The sequence below is a fragment of the Corvus kubaryi genome, unplaced genomic scaffold (genome assembly GCF_017639235.1).
Source record: "Corvus kubaryi isolate FWS band 111438036 unplaced genomic scaffold, C.kubaryi_AGA036_p1.0 37396, whole genome shotgun sequence".
Classification (NCBI taxonomy): Eukaryota; Metazoa; Chordata; class Aves; order Passeriformes; family Corvidae; genus Corvus; species Corvus kubaryi.
The window spans coordinates 28,317,066-28,341,425 of NW_024581135.1; the positions used below are offsets into that span (position 1 = coordinate 28,317,066).

At 39.4% G+C, this 24,360-nt stretch overlaps 1 protein-coding gene across 13 annotated transcripts in view; it reads left to right on the forward strand.

Annotated features, from left to right (window-relative positions):
- Positions 1–24,360, forward strand: part of ANKRD44 (ankyrin repeat domain 44) — a 132,105-nt gene that overhangs the window by 97,398 nt on the left and 10,347 nt on the right. For 6 of the 13 annotated variants that reach the window (XM_042040396.1, XM_042040404.1, XM_042040398.1 and 3 more), the window contains exons 15-23: positions 1,888–1,971; positions 2,950–3,061; positions 14,088–14,159; positions 15,612–15,813; positions 19,625–19,703; positions 20,765–20,882; positions 21,303–21,519; positions 22,216–22,303; positions 23,161–23,244. In XM_042040396.1, coding sequence (XP_041896330.1) covers positions 1,888–1,971; positions 2,950–3,061; positions 14,088–14,159; positions 15,612–15,813; positions 19,625–19,703; positions 20,765–20,882; positions 21,303–21,519; positions 22,216–22,303; positions 23,161–23,244 — 1,056 coding nt within the window. Of the gene's footprint in view, positions 1–1,887; positions 1,972–2,949; positions 3,062–8,365; positions 8,393–14,087; positions 14,160–15,611; positions 15,814–19,624; positions 19,704–20,764; positions 20,883–21,302; positions 21,520–22,215; positions 22,304–23,160; positions 23,245–24,360 lie in introns of all 13 variants that reach the window. The other 7 variants (XM_042040397.1, XM_042040405.1, XM_042040399.1 and 4 more) reach the window with 3 other exon arrangements.

The window sequence follows — 24,360 nt, forward strand, 5'->3', positions numbered from 1 at the left end:
ACCTCTGCAGGAAGGAGCAGTTTTGCAGCCACCCTGTCCTACAGAACTATTTTCACAGTGTTATGTCTTCTGTTTTCCCCTGTGTGGTTTCCTCATGAGATTAAGCTCAGAGAATTTTCTGCATTTGCTTTGCAAGTCCATCAGAAGGGATAGAGCAAGAGACAGCAGGAGAGGTTTTCTGAGGTGGACTGCAGTGACAGACATTTGGGCATTTTGACAGATTTGGGAGAAAGGTGGGATAGATGTAACCATCAGTCTCACTCCACTGTCAGAGCAGATAAAAATGCTCACCCCGTCCAAACAGGTTGCCTTTTTACAGAGAGGTCTGAGGAACAGCCTTTGTCAGAACACAGTGTTGTTCTTGTGAGAAAGGGGGAAAACAGCTGCAAAACTTAGAAATGCTGTGGTTACTGACTGCAATTTTAATTCCCAGATAGTTGAACATTCTGGCAAGCTCTTCCTTATAATATACTGTATAAACCAGACTCAATTATCCTGTTAGTTCTCTCTTAAAACTGTTAGCAAGCTGTATTTATTTTAGGTCATGCTATGCTTTCCTGTCTGACAGTGTCTCTAGACATTAAGGAACTAGTTTTTGGTTTCTTGTGTAGTGAGGTCTGGTAAAAGTACAGCTGCATCATGCCCAGCAGAACACCACCTCAAAGCCATGGCAGGGGAAGTTTAGTTTAACTTCATGGCAGAGTTCTGAATGCCACATCAGAGCCTTGAGAGCGTCTTCATCATTTGCTGGATAAGACTGATATGAAAAATGTCTTCCCTGTCACCCTCAGACCTGAACAGTGCTGGGAAGAAGGAGGCAGGGTTGTCAGAGGTCTGTGCTTGGCATGAAAATCAGCGTAGGCTTGTAGGAAGGCTTTCACCACTGGCTGTGTCTAATTCTGTCTTACCAGGGTGAGTGTTACTTGGGGGGTTGAGAATGATGATTCAGTATGTGTTTTTCAGCTTTTGGTTCTTGGTAGGTGATGTTCCTGCATTTTAACAAGCTCTTGGTTAACTTCAGGAGGTATCTACTTTTATCCCTCATTTAAAAAAAAAAAAGCTTACTTTAGTCGCATCCTGAACTTTGGCAGAAGTATATAGCTTTTATTTGTCCTCACAGTCCAAACCTAAATTGATTCTGATGTGGTGATGCTGTCTTCTCATTAAATTTTTCAGTTTGAGATGTTCTGGAAGAAGCCTTATTACATAGATGAAATGCTATTTGCAGTCCATGATTCTATAGTTCAGCAATTTTTTTTTTCCTGCTGCATGTCAAAAAACTTCCAAGGTCAGGCAACCTCATTCCAAAGAATATTCATCATTAACTCTGGATGTGGGTAGTTAATGAGCAGGGAGAAGAACCTGACCTGGAGATCAAACAGTGTTGCCAAGATATTTGACAGAAAGTGAGGCAAGTCAGCTAATGCAGACTCGAGATAGACTGACTTAGTATCAGTGATTAAAGTTGCTCTAAATCCTAAATTCTGGAGAAGAACTAGTAGCTTACTGCAGGAGAAAGCAAGGTGTGGTAATCCTGAGTTACTCTCTGGAAAGGAAAAAAGTGCACATTGCTGTGGGGGAAACAGAAGGATTCTAGAAAGTGATGATCAAAATGTATCTGATAGAAACCAGAATCTGAAATTTTTTTTCTTCTGGCATTGACTTGTGGAACAATAAAATACCACACTATGGTTGTCTCTGTAGCTTTCAAAACTTACTACCTACAGACCCATGCAGTGCACTCAGTTAATTTGTGTAATAATCCTCATTTTTGGCTGGAGGAAGTAGCTCCTTGAAGAGGAGATTGGGGATGGGTGGCAGACTGCATCAAAATCATCGGTGTGATATTTTGAGAATAAGTTGCATTTTTCTGTCCTCTGTGCTAAGAAGAAAGAATATTTTAGGAAACTCCCATGAAAATGCTGAAGAACTTGAAAGAACCACTGAGATGAAGGAAAAAGAAGCTGCATTGTAAGTTTGGTGTCACAAAAGCAGTTGGACTTCATTTCTGGAGAATGCCTCAGCTTTGGCTTGCAGTTTTACGCTCTGTTCTTGCTCATTCTTTGTTCTGCTAAACACAATGCTTGGCTTCAATGAGGGCTAACCTAAAGAAAATAAGCTCCACGCTCTTCTCTGTGCACATATTCACTGATATTTCTGTTTCTGTGCTTGTTGCAGTTTCTTAATGGAAAATGTACAGCTTCAGTTATTTTATAATTCTTTAATATCATGCACTTAAGTATCATGCAGTGTCTTTAGTGTCAGGCACAGCATAGTGTGTACATTGCAAAAAGAAGTAGCCAATGGCTTTCTCAATGCATTCACTTGGATTAGCATTTTCATCTATCTGCTTAATGATTTTTTTTTTTTAAATCCCCTTTATTGTATAATGGCCTTACATTCACTACAGATTACAGGCTAGGGAAGAAAGTACTAATAACAAAATGATGGTATCTTGATGGCATAAGAGAAAGTGGCAAGAGCTAGAAAGAGCAAAAGGGATCTTCTGAAAAACATGATTGACAAAAAGCTGACAAAGAAGAGAATATATTCATGTAACTCAGTTAAATCTTTGTTCTCCAGCCTGCCCTGGTGCACGTTTGGAGGCCAGTTGTTTGATATGTGAGTTTTTATATGAGGAGTAGCAGTTCCAGGCTGTGTACACAGTCTTTCAGGCTTTGTGATAGAAAATCAGTTTTGTAATCTAGAGTAACCACAAGAGTTACCACAAGGTAGAATAATTTTTTCATGAAGTTGATCTTCAAAGATGAGTGGAGATTTTCTGTTTAAAAACATGGTGAATGTGAGGAGCTATTGGTGAAAAGTGACTTGAGGTGCTGCTCAAAATACAGGATTCACTGCCTGTTTTCAGTGTCACTTCCAGTTGCAGCAAGGGATGAGTCTGTTAAATATTGTGAGCCCATGTTTACACCAGTGAATTGTCCACAGGTGTCTAGAGTTCCTTCTCCAGAACGATGCCAACCCATCCATCCAGGACAAGGAGGGGTACAACACTGTGCATTACGCTGCTGCCTACGGGCACCGGCAGTGTCTGGAACTGGTGAGTGCTCACTTTTGGAAGTCTCTGTCTGCTGATACTGAATGTGCATGTGCCAGGAACTCCCCTCATGGCTACTATTGGAGTTCTTTGGATAACGAGAAATCTGTGAAAAGCTGTAACATGGGGCAGTAAACTCAAATATTTGCACCCAGATGTATCTTAAAAACATGTTCATCTTGATAATCAAGTCCTTATTCAACAATCTGGTGCTTAAGGGTTGACTTTGAGTGGAGTTTATGTATGCACAAATTAATTTTAACTGTGATCAAAATATTCCCAGCATGTGCCTATGTGCCAGGAGTAAGGGACAGTTCCTGGTAAATGAGTGAATGTGCCTGACCCACCTGGCACTTTATCTGACTTGCATACTGAGGGAGTAAATAACTTTTGCCAGCTGCATACCTGCAGTTTCTTTTTTTGTCTCTGGTGAAATAATAGCAACATTGATAAAGTTACCATAATCACGATTAACCTTATATGCCACGTAACTGAGGCTTTTGGGGTTTTTTCTGGGTGTTCCTTTTTAAATATTCTGGGTCTGAGCGATTAGTAATTGCATCTTCTAAGAAGCCAAATATTTTTAGCCAAACATTGGATTTGGCAGATATATAGAACAGATTTATAGACGTTTGTGACTTGTAAAAGTGTCATAAAGATGAGTGTTAACTGCTTGATATACAGGGTGATCCAAAATTATATATATAATATATATTATATGTATTATTACTATATACATTATATATACTATATAATACATACAGTATATATTACATATAAATTGACTTTAATTGCTTCAAAAAGATAAGCTCCAATTGGAAAATTGTATAGATATTCATGCTTTAGTGGGAACACTGTGTGCTGTTGAGTGTTATGTGTTTGGTTCTTTCTTTCTGTGTTGAAGAGTCAAGTATTTAGTTATTGAGAAGGAGCTCTGCGCAGCACATGCTGCTTTCACACCACATGTGCCACAACAGGAAATGCTGCAGCTGGCCTGCAGCTGGTCCCAGCAGCTTGGAAACCTGGGGCAGTAACTGCCAGGGCAAGCCTGGGGCAGAATTTCAGGTGGGGTATTAAGCCTTTTTAGCTCCCGCCTGCAAGCATTAAACTTAATTAAACTTAAAACAGCACTGCTCCTTTGTTGCTTGTGGCAGTGAGTTTGGCCTTGCCTTCTCCTAGCACTGATCTCTGGTGACTCTGCCCGTGGGGATGGAGGGGGAGCATCTTCGTTGGGGATTCTCTTTCAGCCTCTGTATTGTAGTCCCTGTGTGCTGTGAGGCATGGATTGGGCATGGAGCAAGGTCCCCTCTCTTTTCTTATACTTGTTGCTGTGCACATTTCCTGCGTGTGCAGTATTGCTCATCGTTGCAAGCGATGACCTGCTATCAAATCCTGGCCTTGCTTTGGCTTGGCAGACAAAAGGAAGAGCTGGGAATGCAGTGCATGTCAGAGGTGTTGGATTTTCTTTTAACTCTGGAGGGGTGAAATGCAAACTGTGGGCCAGAGACAGCTGTGCAGCAAGTGTTCTATATTTGGACAGAAAAACTCTGTGTTCTTCCCTGTCAGTCTTCCTGTATTTGTGACTATAGCTGCGGTATGGAAACCCAAGGTCAAGCATCTTTTACAGAGTTAGAGTCACACAGCTGTTCTGTGTACAATGGTAAAAAAAAACTGCCATGAATTTTAGTCCTCTGCATGCACAGGACCACTGTTGTGTGCTAGGATGTCAGCCTGAGAGTCTTGTGGGGACCAGGATTTTTCCATTGGTATTTGGAGGGTAACAGGCATCTCATTTTCTCTCTGGAATACAAAGGCCAAATGTGTCAGAAAGCATTTGTGCTCATCCAACATCATCTTTGCACCCACTGCCAGAAGAAGCTGACTCAGTTTTTTTGTCATGAGTTACCAAGTCCTGAGTTTAACAACTTTACATTTTATAACTGACTAACCAGTTGGTACAGGCACCACCACTGCACTTATTCCTTTGCAATGCTGGGATTCAGGATGGCAGAAGGGCTGAAAGCAAAATGAGGCAGGATTATATAAATAAACCATTATTTTTCAGTGCCATATTAGCTGTTCTTTTACTATTTTATCCCCTTGGTAAATATTTTTTGTTTATTATTGGTAGCTGATAAATGAAAATATCTAGGAATTATCTTCCCTAGAACAAGACAGTTCTTTATGGGCCTAAAACTTGTTAGAGGAAAGAGTTAATATGAAATATGGAGCTTTAATTCTGGTCAAAACTAAGCCAAGGTGGGTACAACAATAATCTTGGTTTTCTTTGAATAATGATTGCTAGTATTTCTCTACATGCACAATACCAAACTTCAGCAAAATGTTAGGGAATTATTTTGCCGTTCCAGAATATGTCAAGTTTATAAAAGACCTTGTAGGATTAATTTTGATTTGCCTTCTCCCCCCTGGTTTTTTAAACAGATATCTCAAAGAGCTTATTTCTAAATAAATGTTCGCTTTAAAAAGTAAGTCCAAAGAAGAAGATACAGTATCCAGTGGAGTTTCCTTCACTGGGGAATTTGGTCTGTGCTTTAAGCACCACAGTTTCTCAGCGTTATAAAATATTTACATGTTTGAATGCAGTTTAGGGAAAGGCTGGTTTATCTATGGAAACATCATTTCATGCTTTGACTTTTGTGTTTACTGCGAGCCCAGTACCTTGGCTGGAACACAGGTACATTTCTTTGTGGGGAGGTGTTAGGAGAAATAAGGATTAAGAGTGAAAAGGTCATATCTTTGACCCAAACAACATTTATGTTTTGTGTGTTCAGCCACAGAGCTCAACAACAGAAGCTTTTTTCCTGGAGGCCTTTTCAGTTGTCTGGAATATGAGTGGTACAGTTGCCCTGCAAGGAATGATGTGATGTTGCTAAAAAGAGAAGAGTGGAAGCAGATTCCTCAGTTGTTTCTCCATCTGTAGGGAGCCATTCATAAAGGCTGAATGGTGGGCATGTGTGCTTGCAAGCCACTGAAACTCCCATCTGCCTTCCTGCTTCTAAGAATAACCTCAGGTTAGTTTAGGCTGGGGCTGACTTTGCTGTTGGTCGTCGGTGATACCGGTCACGACTGCTACCTGGTATTTTAGAGCTGATCACATCATCAAACTCCTTTGAAAAAAAGAAAAATATTGTGCATTTTTTACATTGAAATGATCTCTTATCACAAGATCTTTATTGGTGTGAAAAGAGTGGAATTTAAATTGTAATTTCACATTAAAATTCTGTCTGGAAAGACAGTCAAGCACTTTGTGCTGATAAAAATAGGTTTCTCTGGAATGGTGGGGCAAACAGAATTAAATGTCTGTCTCCTGTAGTGAAATCTCTTCTCTGACTGTAAGAAATGATGGATACTTTTTCTTTTAATCTGTTCTTCTCTTTATTCCATCAGCAAATGTAATTCACTCTTTGACTAATAGAAATTGAATCGTCACAGGGGCTAATTCATTTGAGGATGGGAGGAGAGCATGGTTTAACCAAAAGCCATGCCCAGAAGAAAGGGCAAATCCCTTTGTGTGTGCTGGGGAGAAGGGGCAGACAGGGATGTCTGGCCAGCACAAGACCATGCTGGGAATGGAGAGGCTGGGGAACACCTTTGATCAGAGCAGCTTTGCACTGCAAGACAGATAAGCCATGCCTTCAAACACTTGGTTCCTTAACCTGGGGAGAAATTGAAATCACACACTCCATAAATCTTGAGTGTGGCTGCTGCTAATTATCTGTCTCCTATGAAAACAAATTTGTTCATTCATCCATCTGAGAGCAGGACACTGGTAATTACTGATAAGTGAATCACAGTGTGGCTGGGGTAGGTGTTAAAAATCCTTTTGCCACATGGAGATCTGGCTCAGATGCTTGCCCAGTGGCAGCCCCTTGGTCTCCTTCTGACCCAGATCTCTATTTGGGGGATACAGCCTGGGTTTTCTCCTTCATAATTGCCTGTCTGTCTCCACAACCAACACCCTATTTCTTAAAGGGAGCATTTTGTCTGAAAGCAGGGCCAGCAGTGTCTTGTGTGATGAATTACTTTGTACCTGGGTCTATGAGAGCTTTTCCTACATAGAGAAGAGAAGCACAAAGTCATTAACTTAAGTGATTCTAAAAAGGAGAAGAACTTAGAAACTTAATGCTCAAAAATAACTTTAATAAACCTAATTTGTCTGTCAGTTCTAGAATCATGGCAGACTGATTTAATTGGTTGAGTTTTGATGTCAGCATTTGTGCAATATGTACCCACTGTTTAAATAATCAAGAGGAGCCCAAATGTGCTAGATACACTGATATAAGTTAGTTTATAGAAGTGCAATTTGGCTTAGATTTTATGTTTTGGAAACTAGATCATTTTGATTCTAAAAATGTTTTCTAGGAAGCTAATGCTGCATAGGAACTCAATGAGTGCAGGAATTTACCTTTTGCCCAGGCACCCTGCTGGCACTTTGGCTTGTAGGATAGAGTATTGCTTAGCATCTCTCAGGTTTATTTTCTGTCTCTCTGACACATCTTGTCATTTCTTAGTCTGTATTTTCGTTTTCCCGGAATGGAGAAGCAAGACACATCTGCTTTCTTCTGACAGAGAGCAACAAGGCCGCTGCAGAACTTCAGGAGACATTTTTCTTTCAGTTAGGAAAGAGGTCATGGACTTCTGCTGTTGCCTTAAATACCTGTCTGTCTCTGTGTGTGTGGTGTTTAAATGTCATGTGTGAAGAATGTCTGACTCGCTCAAATCTACTGAATCCAAAGAAAAGGACATTTGATCATGGATTATTGCATTGCATCAGACCATTTATCTCAGAAAGAGCTGTGATCACTGGGATTTTAGGGGTGCAGTCAGGTTTATTTATCCAAGGCAAGGTGTTTGCCTGCACAAGCAGGCTTTCAAACAGAAATTGTCACTGGCTTATGGTATTTGTGGCTTTCCAAAGCAATCTCACTTCATTAAGCAAAGCCTCCTACAGAGTGTATTATGTATCTGTTGATCTGTGTTTTGTCAATTGAGGTGATTGATCTTAAACATTCTCATTATTTTCCTCTTTTCCTTCCCCCCTTAGCTAGTAATGTAACTGATATCTATTCACAGTGGCTGTGGTGTCATTGCTTCAGGAGTATTTTCTCTGGGGGTGGGCAGTGTAGGGATGAGGCACACAGGGTCAGGTCTATGATTCTGCTCATGCACTGCTTGCAATGCAGTTATTGTACAGGAAAAATAAAACAAGAAACATTTTCAGATTACCATTACACTTGAGTGTTTCTGTCTTTAATTATTCTAATTCTAATTGACATTTTTAATTAGATTGGAAGCAAAACTCCGTTGGATATAGTGAGTAAATGAAAAGTGATTGCATGTTGTGTATTTTTATTTAAACTTCTTAGTATTTTGTGAATCCTTGTATTCACTCTGGTAAAGCCTGAGGAAGAAGAATCAAAACTCTTAACCAGCATGCCATGTACATGAAGCAATTGCATGTGTGCTTCTTCTGCTTCCACTGGATTTCCTCCTTCCTGCTGCTTGCAGGCTCCAGCTTTGCTCAGGGCTGTTGCTTCTCCTCAGTCAGTCTTAGGAGCTTTGAGTCCAGTGCACGTACCTGGCTGGCATGACACTTCCCTGGATGTCAAAGTAACTTCGCATTTGGTCATGTGAAATGGAACCAACACTTGTCTGTTTTCTGGAAGTTTGTGGCCAATTTTAAAGTGTTTCGGAGAAGAAATGTAAATTATGTGGCTTCAAGTGAGCTTGAATTTAAAAAGTACTTGTGTGTGTTTCAGAGTAGAGGCTCAAATGAGAGGAGAGTAGCAAAAATAATACTGAAATGCACATTTTAAAAATTGACTGTCACTGTATTTCACCAGTCCTTGAGTTTTCTATCTAAAGAGGACATTTTTAAGGATAATAATTTCTCTAAATATAAGTTTTCCCATACTTTTTGCACACCTTTATGACATTTGCAAAAGTTTCACTGGCTACAAGGGTCCTTAAAACAAAATGTGAGGTTTTACAGAACCTCTGAGGTAGAATTTCTGGCCAGAAAGAAACATGATATATGTGATTTGAGTGTTAAAGTCCCAGGTTCAAATCTCTGCTCTGACAGACAAAGGAATTGGACCTCTACATCCCAAGGAGTAAGCAACATACTACGCTGGCTAGTACTGGGGGTGATCTCTCACTCTCATTTGGAGCTGTCCTGCATTGTATAAATACTCACTGGGTGACAATCACCTGTCTCTATGACCCACTGAGTATGGCACTCCTATGGCTTAACATGAAATGATTTTGTATGGAGTGGAAGACCTCCAACAGAAGATCAGTGCCCCAGCTGAGAACAGCCAGTGGCCTGGAGGCCTGCTCGAGTTTTCAGATTTAGATATGTTTAAAGACCTGAACATTGTTCTCTTACATGCCAGGTAAGTGTCCTGTGTGCATGGTGGTGACTATTCTGGTGGGTATTGGATACATAAACTTTATGCTGGAGGAGTTGCATGGAACTACGAACACATCTCTTCAGGCTCAGCCGGCCTAAGCTCTTGTGAAAATACTTCTTGCTTATGTTAATTTAGCTTCACCCATACCTGTGCATGTGAGTGAAACTGATTTCAGTGCTGATGAATCTGATTTTTAAAGCCTGATCTTGGGAAAGCATCAGCACTGGGTTGAGGCATATTGGTTTTAGCCTGATCAAATTAAAATAATTTGATCATTTGTATTTATGAATATGGAGAGAGCTTACGAGATTGCTTGTTCCCCTGAGGATAGGTTTGTACCACTTCACCTTGGAATTTTTCAATCAGGAATAATTCCGATATTTTAAAATGTGCTTCCCTGATATAAAATAGTACAGAGGTTAATTTTATTGTTCTTTTCTATATCATCAGAAACAACTGATGAGGGTTTTCAGTCTTGTGCTGACTACTTGCTGGAAAAGCCTTTATTTAAAAGAAGCTGCTAGTGGTGTGTTTTCCTGGAGCAGAGACAATTATCTGTTGCAATTTATCAGGAAATATGAGATGCAAAGTGACACTTAGCTGATATATTTGTATTCAGTTCAGAAAGTGACATTAAAAATCATGACTAATTGCCACTTCTGAATGACTTTGTAAGTGATCAGCTGTGTCGCTGCATAATTATTGCAGAAGAGCGGTGTCCAACTATTTCTTTTGTCTTAATTGCCTTTTGATCAGCTCTTCACATGTGTGGCCATTTCGGAACACTGTTAGATTAATAACCTTTCAGAGTAAAGGCCATTTTTAGAATATACACATCCAATCTAATGCTTTGCCATTTTACAATTAGCATTAATAGCACCAAACTGCAGGGGTTCACCAGCAGTACTGGCAGTGTGTGTGTTGGAATGTCGAAGCTGCCTTACTGAAACAGTAAAACTCTCAAAGACAAGTCCCTTTAACTTCAGTGCCAGTTAGCACAAACCTGGGACATAACTACTGGGAGTGCACTTAAATGGCTGTGCCTGGAGGTGCCTGTGCGTGATGGCTTGGACAGGATCACATGTTCTGTTCTCTTTTAGGGTTTGAGATAGTGCCCATCGCTTCACTGTCTATGGTTTGAAGTTTCTTTTGACTCTTGCTTTGAGAAGTGTAGATTAAAACTTTTACACGTGATGAAAGTATTATCTCTTTTTCTGCTTAGTGGTAATTTTAAATTGCTGGCATGCTCCATGAAGCTGCCTTTATTTTTTTTTTCTCCTTTTTTTTTTTTTTTTTAAACCAGAGCTGAATTTTAGAATATATTATAGTCTATGAGGACAATCATAGAAAGTATCCTGACTTACTACCTGGCATATCTGAACACCCCAAAAATGAACGGGGGAACCCACACTGTATTCTGCTATCTAGTCATTTATTAGAACAACAGAATAAAATCAAGCAGTAAATCCTCTTATGCCTGTAAATACCCTTACTGCACAAATGAAATGGTGAGAACAGTAAAAGTTATTCATCTTCATGCTGAACTGGGGAAGAGAAGAGAGTTTTTAATAGCAACCTTGTAGTGCTGTTACTTTGTAAGAATAGGACTGAATGATTGATGTTTTATCTTACCTAGTCTGCATCTCCCTCCCAAAGCATTCATGTTCCTGTTTCCGAGTCTGAAGAACAGTTCACAAAATAATTATTTACAGTATTAAATGGTGCTGTCATACAAAGTGAAGGGCTCGTGCTGGGAATTCCCAAGAGGCAGAAAGAGAAGAAGGGTACCCTTGACTTTAGAAAGGTTCTGACCTGACCTGTGCCCCTCAATTTCACATGCAGGGTCTTTGCACAATTCTGACATCTACCTACAATCTGTGGCAGTCGATACAGAGAAATGCAATTTGCTACAAGGCATACTTTCAAAGTCTCAAAAAATAAGAAATGTAATATGCTGGGACATTCTCCAGTCAGCCACCAGTAACCATAAACTCTGGGTAATTCATGCTTATTTGTCTGTCTTTGGTGAAAGGCAGCTTCACAGGCAGGTATGGATTGCAGCACAGCAGGCACGCTGGGATGTTTCTGTGAGCTCTGTGGGATTTAAGCTTCCATGGCTGCCAAGGCAAATTATTATGAATGATACATTTTCCTTTTTAAAAACGGATGCGACTATGGGTAGCTTCTTCCAAGTATAACGGAACTAAAGTCCCCCAAGGACACACTGTTCTATGTGTTGTTATAGCAAGTATATGTAATTTACTATAAATGCATCCATAGAACCATAGAAACACTGGTAAAACGGGAGAATTTCTTGGTAACTTGGACCTGGTACTTTTTATCTCTTTGTACATGATGTTTATCATTCAAGTGACTTAATTGTTAGAAAACAATGCTTGACAAGGAATGCCAAAAAAATTATTAGTGCTGTGTCTTTAATCTTCCTCTTCTTGTTCTCCTTTATGATTTCTCCTCTTGCACTGTATGGCTCTGTTTCTGAGAGCTACCAGGTTTGCCATCAAATTTGTGTTTACACTTGACTTTATGATGGATACGTTCAGCTTTATGACTAATAAGCTCATTAAGCTTAGCCTGCACAAGCCTAAGATGCTTTGACTCTAAGCCATGGAGATACTTTTTGTGAGGGGCTCGCCAATCCCACAATTTGTGCCTTTAGAGCCTTAATGCTGTCAATTTTCTGTGTGGTTTTTTAAATCTATTTGAAAGGCAATTATCTGCCTTGTTCCAGGAGACTTGGGAGCCTTCTGACAGGTGAAGGGAAGTATTTTGTTGTTACGATTTTGATCCTGGAATTTCAATATGTGATGATAAATGTAATTAAAAATTATTAAGTTAGTCTGCTGTGCTGGCCTCATGGACACAGACTAAAGGCCAGTATCAGGTAGGCAGGGGAACAGGCTTAGTGCTTGGGTTTGTTTGGTGGGATTTTTTAGCTTGTTTACTCACTAGAGAAAATCAGATGTATTTGTGTATTCAGAGCTGGCTATTGCTTCATCCTGTTCACAGCTCTCTTATATAAGAGAAGAACAGTATCTTAACTGGAGGTGGTTCCACATGGCAACACCAAATGCGTTTCTTAACTCTGCCCCAAACCTACCAAGAAACTGGTGGGAGGCTTGATTTTTTTCCTTCCCCTTAGCTGTAGGGAAGTGTTAAAATTTGCATTACCTGTTAATTTACACACCTACTTGCTTATGACTGGTATTTTTATCAACACATAGTCTTGATATATTGCTAGGCAAAAAATATACAAGTAAATGAAATTACTGCTTAATTGTCTAGCTTTTCCATAGGATTCAGATGGCTGTCCTTGTTTAATAACAGATTTGTAACACTTTATGCATTATTAAGGCTAATTTGTATTCCCGTTTGATTTTTGGATAAATTTACCATTGATACAGGTCTATTGCAGACTAAGTTCACCAAAAGTTCAGGTCTACGTCAGTGTTTAGGAATATGCTATCATCTTGCAGCATAGGCAAGCCCCCCCGCAGCCTTTCATGGTCTCTTTAGAGAATTTTCCATGTTGACATAGCCTGGAATTGTCCAGATTGTCACAAAAACGTACTTCCTTTCTTCTTTTTCAGTCTTTTAATTAATTCTTTACTCTGTCTTAAAAGAAACCCAAACCAGCCAACCAACCAAATGAAAAACCTTAAAAAAGACTGAAAAATTTACTTGTAGCCTTAGAAACATTACAAGTCTGTTTTAGCTGACTGTGATGCTTTTCTTTCTTTTATACAGTGTCCCATTGCTGATCTTCTGAAAAATGCTAATTTCCAGTCCCAAAGGCTTTTGGAGACTAACTCTGAGTAATTATTAAGCAAAAGGCCATGCACATGAGCAGTGCTACTCAACAAATGTTCAATTGTCAATAGCATTGTCAACACTGTGTACGATTTTCTTTGCAGCCTCAGCTGGATAAGTTGTCAGGGTTCATGTCCTGTTGTGGAATGGTGCTTTTCCATAGCTCCTCCTCCTAGATGGATGGAAATGCCCTTGGTTTTAAGCCTTAAAATGCTTTAGGATCCCTTGAAATGAAGAGGATCATACAAAATTGTTACTAGATGTTACTGGATGCTTGTAAGAGTTCAGGGACATGTTGCATTTTGGAAGACTGTCATTGTAGGAGCAGATTGTTCTTTCAGTCAATTTTATAATTTATCAATGATTCACAGCTCAGTTATAATTATTCCCAGTGCTAATTATGTGTCAGAATTACCCAAAGCACTGTATCAGACAAGGTTTGCATATGCTGTGTAATCATGAAACTGAGCTTTCTCCAACATAAACTTACTGAGGGCTCTATTCCACAAGTCCATTGTTTTGGGAGCTCCTTTCGCACCCAAGCAGGCCCCAGGATTTCATGGAGACTAATTAATCAGGTAAGGATGTTCACAACAAGCTTTTAAACTGGTTTTATAGCTTTACCCTGTGCAGAAAAGCTTGAATAATTACTTCAATAATTACTGTGGCCAAAATATATCTTTGCTGATTTATAGATTTATAGTCCATGAAAATTTATCCTGTCTCATGTAAAAATGTTTTAAGTCTTTTTATTTTTTTCTTCCCAGCTTCTGGAAAAAACGAACAATATGTTTGAGGAATCTGATTCTGCCGCTACAAAAAGTCCTTTGCATTTAGCTGTAAGTATGAGATGTGTAAAGTGTTTGATCAGTATCTCCTAGTAGAGTTCCTTAATCTCTGTCTTTGCAAGTTTAACTGTAGGCTTGTTTTGAAAAGTGTGGGAAGGGATGCGGGCCTAGATATAACAAAGCCAGGTTCTGGGCTGGAATCGTTAATTAAGTTTTTGGCAGTTGAAGCTCTTGGTTGTTACTGACTAACACTTGGGTAAGAAGATGACAGACACTGAGGTGAAATTAAATGGAAATTCCCTCTTGTGTTTAGAACTAGTTTATAAATACGGGGCCAGAGTTTGAGCCTATGGCTTTGATCATGGAATGAGATTCTCTGATGTTCTGGTGAAGAGGTGCAGTGCAAAAAAACAGTGCAAAAAAAGCAGGGTGTGAGAAAGTGTGCTTTGAAACACCAGCAGTGCCCTGTGAGAATGCTATGGAGACTGGCAGATCACAACAGGATCCAGCACATGGAGTCTCAGAGATAACAATAGCTCCCTTGTCCCAAGAGATCAAGATTCATGATTCCTCTTCCCAGATTTTTTGTGCAGAATCACAGAATAGCTGAGGTTGACGTGGACCTCTGGAGATCAAGTCCCGCCTCTGTGGTAAAAGCAGAATCAGCTAGAGCAGATTTTTTCAGGGCTGTGCCCCACCACATTTTGAGTATCTGCAGGCATGGAGAGTTCACAGCTTCAACTCTGAAAATACTAATTATACATTTGTGTGTAAATAAAAAGGATGCTCTCTGTGAGTCTGACAGTGAGGAGAGGAGGACAGGCCCTACAAAGCTGAACAAGATGTTTCCAGTTTCTGGCACTGTCCACTGGGTTTTTGCAATTCCACCTGTGCACAAATGCTGTTGGCCTCAGTGTGGCTGTAGGTCTGGAAGTGCATCTACTTGTCCACTGTAGTTGTTCTACCAAGTGGCAGGAATTCTCCATGAACCATCAGCTATAAACAGCAGGTCAAGTTCGTATTTATATTTGCACAAAAATCTGGTTTGAGAATCACTTTAGTTGGAGACCAGCACATGTGTTGAATTCAGCACCAGTTGGGTGATAATCCATGGATCTCTCTAGTGAATCCAGTTTTGGAAGCAAACGTTTCCCTGTCAGATCCTGTAGCATATGAAAAATGAATTGATGATTGACCTGTGCTGGATTGGCAAATTATTGCCTGAAATTTCCTAGCTTTGGGTTGTGCTAGAAGGTTAGAGCAGATCAAGAATCGTAATTTCTTTTCCTAAACATTAGGAATTTTTTAATTTCTTGGGTACAGTGTAATTTGGAAAAATCCTTTCAGGTTGAAGAGAGAGTCATAAGGAATCAAGAAAACTGTGATTTCTGTTGTGTTTAGGAGACACTGAAAGGGCTGGATTTTATTTATTATGGAATTTATGTGAAAAGTCTTTGAAAGACAGGAGTTGTGTTCTTTACATGACACATTTCATACTTCTAGGCCTATAATGGTCATCATCAAGCTCTGGAGGTACTTCTCCAATCTCTGGTAGATCTGGATATTAAGGATGAGAAGGGACGCACTGCTCTGGACTTGGCTGCATTTAAAGGACATGCAGAGTGTGTGGAAGCTCTCATCAGCCAGGGTGCTTCTGTCACCGTAAAGGACAATGTCACCAAAAGGACCCCCCTCCATGCCTCAGGTGAGTGTGATCTTATGCTACTCTTGTGGTATAAACCCTGCACTGAAGCAGGTACCTTTGCTTACCTACTGCTGCTATGCACATTTCTTCTAAAGGGAAGAACATTCTCCCAAGTGCTGAGGAGTGACACTTGTTTGCTGATGTTGTACATTTAAACCCTTTTTCTTCCGTTTCATTCATCTTTTTTCCCTCTATCCCTGTGGTTCAGTCCTCCCTCACACAGAATCCCATATTTTTCCACACCACTACTGCTCTGCCCTTACCTGCTTGCCTCTACCTTACCTCTCTATTACCACCCACTCTTCAGGAGGTGTGATGTTTCCCTCATGACACCTTCTCTTGCTGGTTCTTCAGCCAAATAATCAGGGGAGGAAGGAATACTTGCCTCACTGCTTCTCCTTTGGAAGAAGGGCTGAAAAATACATGTGGGCTCTGATTGGCAATGAAATTTTTCTGGTGTTCAAGACTTGCAACCATTTCCAGTGGCAACACCACAGAAATTCACCCCCCTCTTTCAGGCCTCCTCCTCCTCCTTTGCCAGCCTGTGAACTTGCGCTTGCTGGCAGCCTGCTCCGTTCCTCATGTGTGGGGTGTTAATTATGTAACAAGCAAAATTAGCTGGGAAATGTAGACTTTGTCATTTATTTGAAGGTTATTATTTGACATGTACCTGTCAGGTAAATACACAGAGGTGCCAAAGGGAACGTGTCTCCTCTGCTGTTCCAGCAGGGGCTCCGTACAGGATAGCAGTGGCCTCTAGTGGGAAGGAAAATTAATACCACATGGATAATTAATTCAGGACTGACTTAATTGTCTTTCTGCTTATCTTTTAATCTTGATTAGATTGAAATGCATTTATATGCTGTAGGATCAGTTTATTCTCTGTGTGTGATCATGTAAGTGCAACCTAGAAACATGAGGTCAAATAAACTTATCAATTTTGTCAGCAGTACTGAAAGAAATGCTTGTAATGGATCCACACTGCATACTAAAAATGCCTTGTCTTCTTGAATTTCGCATCAGAACTGAGTACATTTCTCCCCATGATAAATACTGATGGTTTAATTAATTGAAATCAATATTAGTCCTGCCACACACTGAGCTGTGTTGGTCAAGAGCTTTCCCTGTAGTTACTTCAAACATATCTTGGGATCTGATGTGAACAAGGTGTGGCTTTGTCTGGTACATTGTCACTATAGCAAAGATTTTCATTTATTTAAAAATGTGGTTATAGTGACATAAGTTTTTAGTTGTCACAACTGAATTGTAAATGTTCTTCAGTACTGAGAAAAGTAAATGGTAACAAAGCCATATTTTTTTAGCAGCTCTGACTTAAAATATGAATCTGTTGAGTAAATTGAGTAAATTTGTTGAATAGAAGATGTTATTTTAATACACACCCTTCTTACCTTCATATAAATTCTGATTGTGTCGTCCTCCCCCTTTTAATTTGTTTTTTAATCACCTTCATGGCTGTAGTATTGAGTGCCTTCCATGTAAAACCAGTAGGAAGATTCATTGTACACTTTTCTGGTCCATGATGCTTTTTGCTTCTCAGATTAAAAAACATTCCCAGGCATACAAATAAACTGTTCTTTAAATCTGCAGTGAAGCAAAGTAAGTCAGATATGTATTTAAAAAAAAAAAAAAAAATCAGAAAACCACATATACAAAAAGCCCAACCAAAAAAAAAAAAGGCAAAAAAATCCTACACCCAGGAATGAAAACACAAAAGGGAACATGTACCCTGAGCAGAAGGGAAAGAAATGCTCAGATGGGGTTGAGTATTTGAACTCCTTAGTAAAGGAAATTCACAACTGTCAGAAATTTGAAAGCTTTCAAATGTGAGTTAAGTGTACTTTGGGTAAATATCCATTGAGACAACGTTAAGAACCTTCCAGCAAGAGCTCTTCAGAGTTCTGTGGAAATGATCTCTGGAGTGAAGCTTGTACCACCAGCGGCTCTAGAAAGGCCCTTGCAATGTGCCGATTCCACGAGGCCGGTGCATAAGGAAGCGCTCTGGGGAGGAGTGTTTAGCAAGGCCTGGTGCCACCTGCTGGGAACTCGGCCTGCAGCTGCCGCATACGCAGTGGCTTTGTGCTGCCAGCTTGGGAGGGCAAGCGGTGTATTTTGAGAAATCAAACAGAATTCTTGCCGAATTAATCCCTTGAGCGCCAGTGTGCATTTGCACACACAAAAGTGAGCACCTGCACATGCAGCACTGTGCACTGGGAAGAAACAAGAAGGCATGTGTGCCCACGTCCTTAAACTTGTTTGCCCTCATTCCTTCTAATTACACCGGCACAATTGCTGAACACAGAGCTCAGGAGGCCTCAAGTGGTGGATTGGATACAGGATTCTGCAGATTTGTGTCAGTAAAGGGATTTGTGACTCGACTATAGAACTCACCTAATGAAGTGTTTCTTTTTTCTGTCTGTCCTCATGAGGGAATAGACTTCCTCTGACCTCATAACATGGAGAATTTCCTTCACCTAAATTATATGTTCCCTGTGTAATTTTATTACCACCAGCCTCTCCTCTGGCTAGCCTAGGGAATCCATTGCAAATGCTCCCCTAGTGTTAATGTTGTAGGTCTGTTGGCAAAACTAACATTCCCTGCAGGGTCTGTAATGCTTAGCAATCACTGGGTCAGTTCCTAGGGGTTTCTGGGAGTATCTGTTCTAAAACTTGTTTACCAAAATAATTTTCATGCATCTTTGTGAACAAGTTATGATTTCTCTTCCTCCTGCTGGGAGAAAGAACAGACCTTTCCCCCCCCCTCACAAGCCAGTGAATCATCAGCCCTGCAGAACTGTTTACATGTTATGTATATGTCATTACTTAGTGGTAAATAACTAAAAATGCTTTTTATTTTTCTGGGTAAAGCATCTAAGATTGGATGAGTAATTTAAATCTGATGATGTGCACTGGTTTCTCTGCCAGCATGATGTGACATAGGTGTTGTCCAAGGGTTTTGCCTCAGCCCACAGGGTGTAGGCAGTGTGAATGCATGACTTGCTGTGATAAGAACACAACATATATCTACTGAGCACAGGAATTGTTTTTCAAAGAAGAAAATATTTGTCTCTTCATCCCATGAAAGTCTGAAGCCTTAAAGCCAGCTGACACACAGATGGAGTTCAGTGTCAGGCCCTACAGAATGTAGTAACACAGAGCTGTTTCCTAGCAGCAATGGGTTACATAAAAAAACCCCAACAAAACCCAAAAATACATCCCCCCCACCCCGAAAAACCAAACCAAAACCCCCAACACCACCAAACCAAATGTTTTTGATAAGTATTGTTTTTTATAAAATGGACAAACTCAAAGGGAATTTTAGTCTCTGGTGTTATGTGCTTTTATGAATATGACATTTGTATCATTGGTCATTCTTTGCAGATTTTTCTTTCATAGCAGCACTGAAGTCGTTCCTTGTGCAGTGCACATAAAATTAAGGAGCCTTGACAATGTACTTCCTACTGTGTTCCAACCCTGAGCACAGAAAGCCTTGTCTGCCTGCTCAGTCTGGGGGATTTTGAAATGCTGTCTGCTTTAGTAGAAATCTTCTCAGTAGTGAAAATCACAATTTCTGTTTTACTCATTTGGGATTTTTGTATCAAAGAGAACCAATCCTCATCTTAGTGATGTCAAGGAAAAAACAGCTCACCATTTCACTGGCACAAGGGAAATGAAGATTGGGGGAATATTGATCTCTTATATGGTGTTTTCCTTGTTTATAAGGACATTTCTTATCCATAAGCATCCCAGTGGAAAAATATCTGAAATTAAACATAGTTTTTTTCCTTTATAGTCATTAATGGCCATACACCTTGTTTACGGTTGTTGCTGGAAGTTGCAGACAACCCTGATGTGACAGACGCCAAAGGACAGTAAGTTTTCTTTGTGTTTTTTTTTTCCAGCTCTGTAATTCAAATAGCATTTCATATTTCTCACAAAAAAAGTACTTATTTGAAATACTGTATTTCCTGCACTTCTCCTCATAGAATTTGGCAGAGATTACAAAGTACATATTCAGTTGATGTAAGCCATGTGGAAAGGACTAATCATTAATCTTAGCCTCTGCTTCATACTTTAAACAATCTTTTATAGATGTTGAGGTCCAGATTCAATAAAAAAAGAACAAGCTCCTGAGATGTTTCTATAGAGTCTTTTTCTTTCTAAAATGTTGCTATTCCAGGCTTTATTTGGTACATTAGACTGGTGCAGTAGGACACGGTGTTTATTTGAGGTGACGCATCTGAGATGTTCCTACAAAAACTTTACTGCTTGTTAAATGGCAGTTATAGAGGGAGGATAAGATATATTTTTAAGTGAAAATGTGAATGGTTTAAGGAACTAATTTGGGGTGTCTGGAACATATAATGTACATGTAATGTCTGCACATATAATTTTAAATGGTATTAGTCTTGCCTAAAAATAGATGGAGAATAGATCTCTTTCAGACAAAAATGAATGATATGTTAGTCCAAATTTTAGCTTGCATATTTTCCTCATGTCCCTTCATCCCCTTTAAGCAACTGTGCAGCATTTGCAAAAGAAACACTTTGGGTCATTGTCATCTTGGTAACTAGTAGGGACATGCATTCACAAGACTTGGTATTGTAAAACTCATGTGTCACTGGAGGTGACAGAAATTGTAGGTTATTAAGAGAACAGATTGTCTTGAATGATGTTGCTCTGTAAACTGCTTACCAAGTGGGTTTGTTACTATTTCAGTCATGGCAGTTGGTTGTTAAACATCTTAATAATTTCATACACATGTCTTCACTCGGGTGTCATATATGAATATGGTGAAAAAAAACAGGTTTTTGGGTAGGAGTGGCAAGAAATGCAGGGTTTCCTGATTTCTCTCTGTGTAAGTTATAGCAGGGACAAGCAGTATGTCATTTTATAGCTATGACTGCTCTGGTTTTCTTTTTTTTTTTCCTAGAACTCCACTAATGCTTGCAGTGGCATATGGGCACATTGATGCTGTTTCTTTATTACTTGAAAAAGAAGCATCTGTAGATGCAGCTGATCTCCTGGGATGCACAGCTTTACATCGAGGGGTGACTTAATTTTTATAATCCTTTATTATTTGTTTTACTGTGACTATGACTCACTTATAAGTACAGGGATATTTAAATCTAGAGTACATGGAATGGTGCAAGGAAGTCCTGTAAGTTTTTTCCAGAGGCAGTGAAACTTGAGGTAGATCTAATCTTTTTTAGTCCAGCTTGACTAAGCTAGACTTTCCTAGCTAAGTCGAGCTTCTTACCCAATGTGGAGTTGATGTAAGGGATGATATTTATACAGAACTTTATGATAACTGCAGTGAGCAGTTCAGCAAGTGAGCAAAGGGATTTTAATCTCTGGCTGCTGAATCCCATCCCAGACCATTTCATGTTCACAGGCATCAATCACATTCTGTATTTCCTGGGGAAGAATCCGTGTTATGTCAACTTCTTTACTCATTTCTTTGTTATCAGATCATGACTGGGCATGAAGAATGCGTTCAGATGCTGTTAGAGAAAGAGGTCTCTATTTTGTGTAAAGATGCCAGAGGCAGGACACCTCTGCACTTTGCAGCAGCTCGGGGTCACGCCACGTGGCTGAGCGAGTTACTGCAGGTGGCACTTTCCGAGGAGGACTGCAGCCTGAAGGACAACCAGGGCTACACGCCCCTGCACTGGGCTTCTTACAATGGTAAGGCTCTCCCGGGACTTCTGCCCCGGTCAAGGGTGGCCTCAGCTGTAGGGAAACGTGGTAACAAAGCAGCAGAACACTTGGAGTGGCTTGAAATGAAGAGACAAATTATCTCTGTTTGCTGTGTGTAGTTAGCATTTACTATGTGCACCCTTCAGCTCAGAGGCCCCGGAAATTTCCAGTGATAACTCCCAGGGATGTTGCAGCTCATTTGCCTCACGTCACAAGAAGCCAGGATGAAATTCTGGTTTTATTCATGTCCATGATGAAATTGATATCTGTGCAACCAAGAATGCTCCTTTGAGTGTCACCTTGTTGGTGCAAGAGACCATGTGAATAGATGGATATTCTGAACTGAACTGATTATCTTAAACTGGATAATCTGAACTTGTTACTTAATATAAGGATAAAGCTTCTCAGTATTGGCATTTAAACTTTGGATGTAATGCAACATACATGACATCACATTAAAAAGAACTTTTTTCTTTTCTTTTTTTTCCAGTAAATGCTAATATTAGTCCAGATCTATCTTGCTGCTGCCGTAGAATAAAAAAATCCACTGGTTTATCACATAAGAGCTTATATACACATTATGTTCAACTTTGAACTTAAAAGTGTTAAATTCCAACCCATGTAAGCCTAATATGAATTAAGTGAACTACCTTGTGCAACATTGAAATATCTGCTCTCTCACAGGTCATGAAAACTGCATAGAGGTACTATTGGAACAAAAACTTTTCCACAAGTTCTATGGTAATAGCTTCTCTCCATTGCACTGTGCCGTGTAAGTAGAAATCTCCAGTAACAAATGCATGTTGCTTTAGGATATGTCTGTAACCGGTAGCACTATGAGAATGAAGGGAGCTTTTTTGGAAATTATTTGCATGAGCAAATGGTTTTAAAGCTGATCACTTGAAATAAAATTCTTTGTGGCTGAAACATAGTATTTTAAATCAGAATTTCTAGTGATGGCTTTGAAAATAAGTCAATATTTATATTATTTTAAATGAGTATGCAATTCCCAAGCCTATTAAAATGTGTGCAATTTAAACATGCATGCAAATGTAAAATGAAAGCCACTTCTAGTCCAATGTGGAAGTGTGTTAGCTATACTATGTGTCCAATACTGTAAATAAATCCTGTTCATTTACATGATGAAATGGACAAATTAGTAATAACTGGAAAAAGTATTAACTGAACACATCCATCAAATCAAAGTGCTAAGTGTGTGAGTGGGAAAATATGTGGTTTTCAGTACCTTAAACGTTAGATGAAATCTCTCTACATGTAAGTGTCTATGACTGAGTGCTTTCCACGTCCAGGTGTGTTTGACATACAGACTAAGGATTTTAAGATACTAAGGTTTTAATCCTAGCTTTGTTCTGGACTTTGAAATTACCTTTGTCCACAGTGAATTAAGGATCAGCTTTGCATTAGGGATTGAAATCCATTGTAGCAGGTGCAGTTTGGTTAAACGGAGAGATGATGAATATGTAGAAGTGTGACTGAAAACGTTAAGACAAAGGCATGTAACTTAGAAATAACCACTAAGAAATATTAATGGGAAGTCAAGTAAACTAATATTGGAAAGTGGAAAAATTTGTAGACATGACCTTTTCAAAAATGTATTTTCTTTGGCAGAATCAATGATCATGAAAACTGTGCATCACTACTCATCGGAGCCATCAACGCCAGCATTGTCAATTGTGAAGATGACAAAGGAAGGTAATAGTTCCTTGAACAAACTGCATTTCATTACTCCATTTAGTATTTTTCATAGTTTTTCTGAACCTCTGGCACTGATCCTTATCTGTTGTAGTTGAGCTAAGACTTGTCATGCTGACTCTTTCAGACAGCAGTTTACACTGCAGCACAGTTAAATGGTGGCTCACTCCAAGCAAGAATGTGATGAAGTATTCAGTGTCAGAGTATATATGAAAAAAAATATAAAAGAAATAGTATTTTGTTTGTTTAGAACAGCTATGGCTATAGGCTGTTTCCCTGCACCAGTTTTCTTTATTAAATGTTTAAACACATTTATCCTTGCTGAACAGAGTGATACTATGTACATACAGAAAAGTGTTTCATTAATAGTTTTCATGTTATGTTGGCATTCTCAGGACATACAATGGAAAATATCTATGCAGCAAAATAATACTATTACAGCAAGAGATGGGCATTCAGCCAAATCCTTCATTTGTCACATTGAGAATCTCCTCACTATATATATATACACATATATATATATTTAATTAAAATTGCTGACATTCTAAAAAGTGAACACTCATTGTTTTTGTTGATTAAAACAAATTTAATACCCTCAGTAATAGTGATTATTTAATTCTTTGAGGGTAAGAGCACCTCACCTTTGCTGATAAGCAAAACTGGAGCAGCACTGAACTGGGCTGTGTACCAATTATCTTTCATCTCTAGTAGTCACCCTTCAGAGCCAAAATGCCAAAGAGCCACAGTGAATGAATTCCAGTGTCTATGTCTTGTAGAAACTGATAACCTTCAAAGTGGATTGATTCCTTCTGCCTTTTATAGTGCTGCTGTTACTGTGGCTTGTTGCTGCAGTATCTTTGACTACAACAATTTAAAAATAATGGATCTGTTCTTTTCAGATAGTTCTTCCCAACTGAGGCTTGCTAAAAAAAAATGTAAAATCAGATTAGTAAGAACAAGGGATTGTACTGCTTTTCACACAGTATGCTCTGTTAAAATAAATAGGGTGCTAATACAAGATTCTCCAAAGTATTGTATCTCCATGCTATCGTATGCACCTTTGGAGGCTGGAAATATCATTTAACTTGCTTCAGCTGCTGCTATTACAACCTTCTT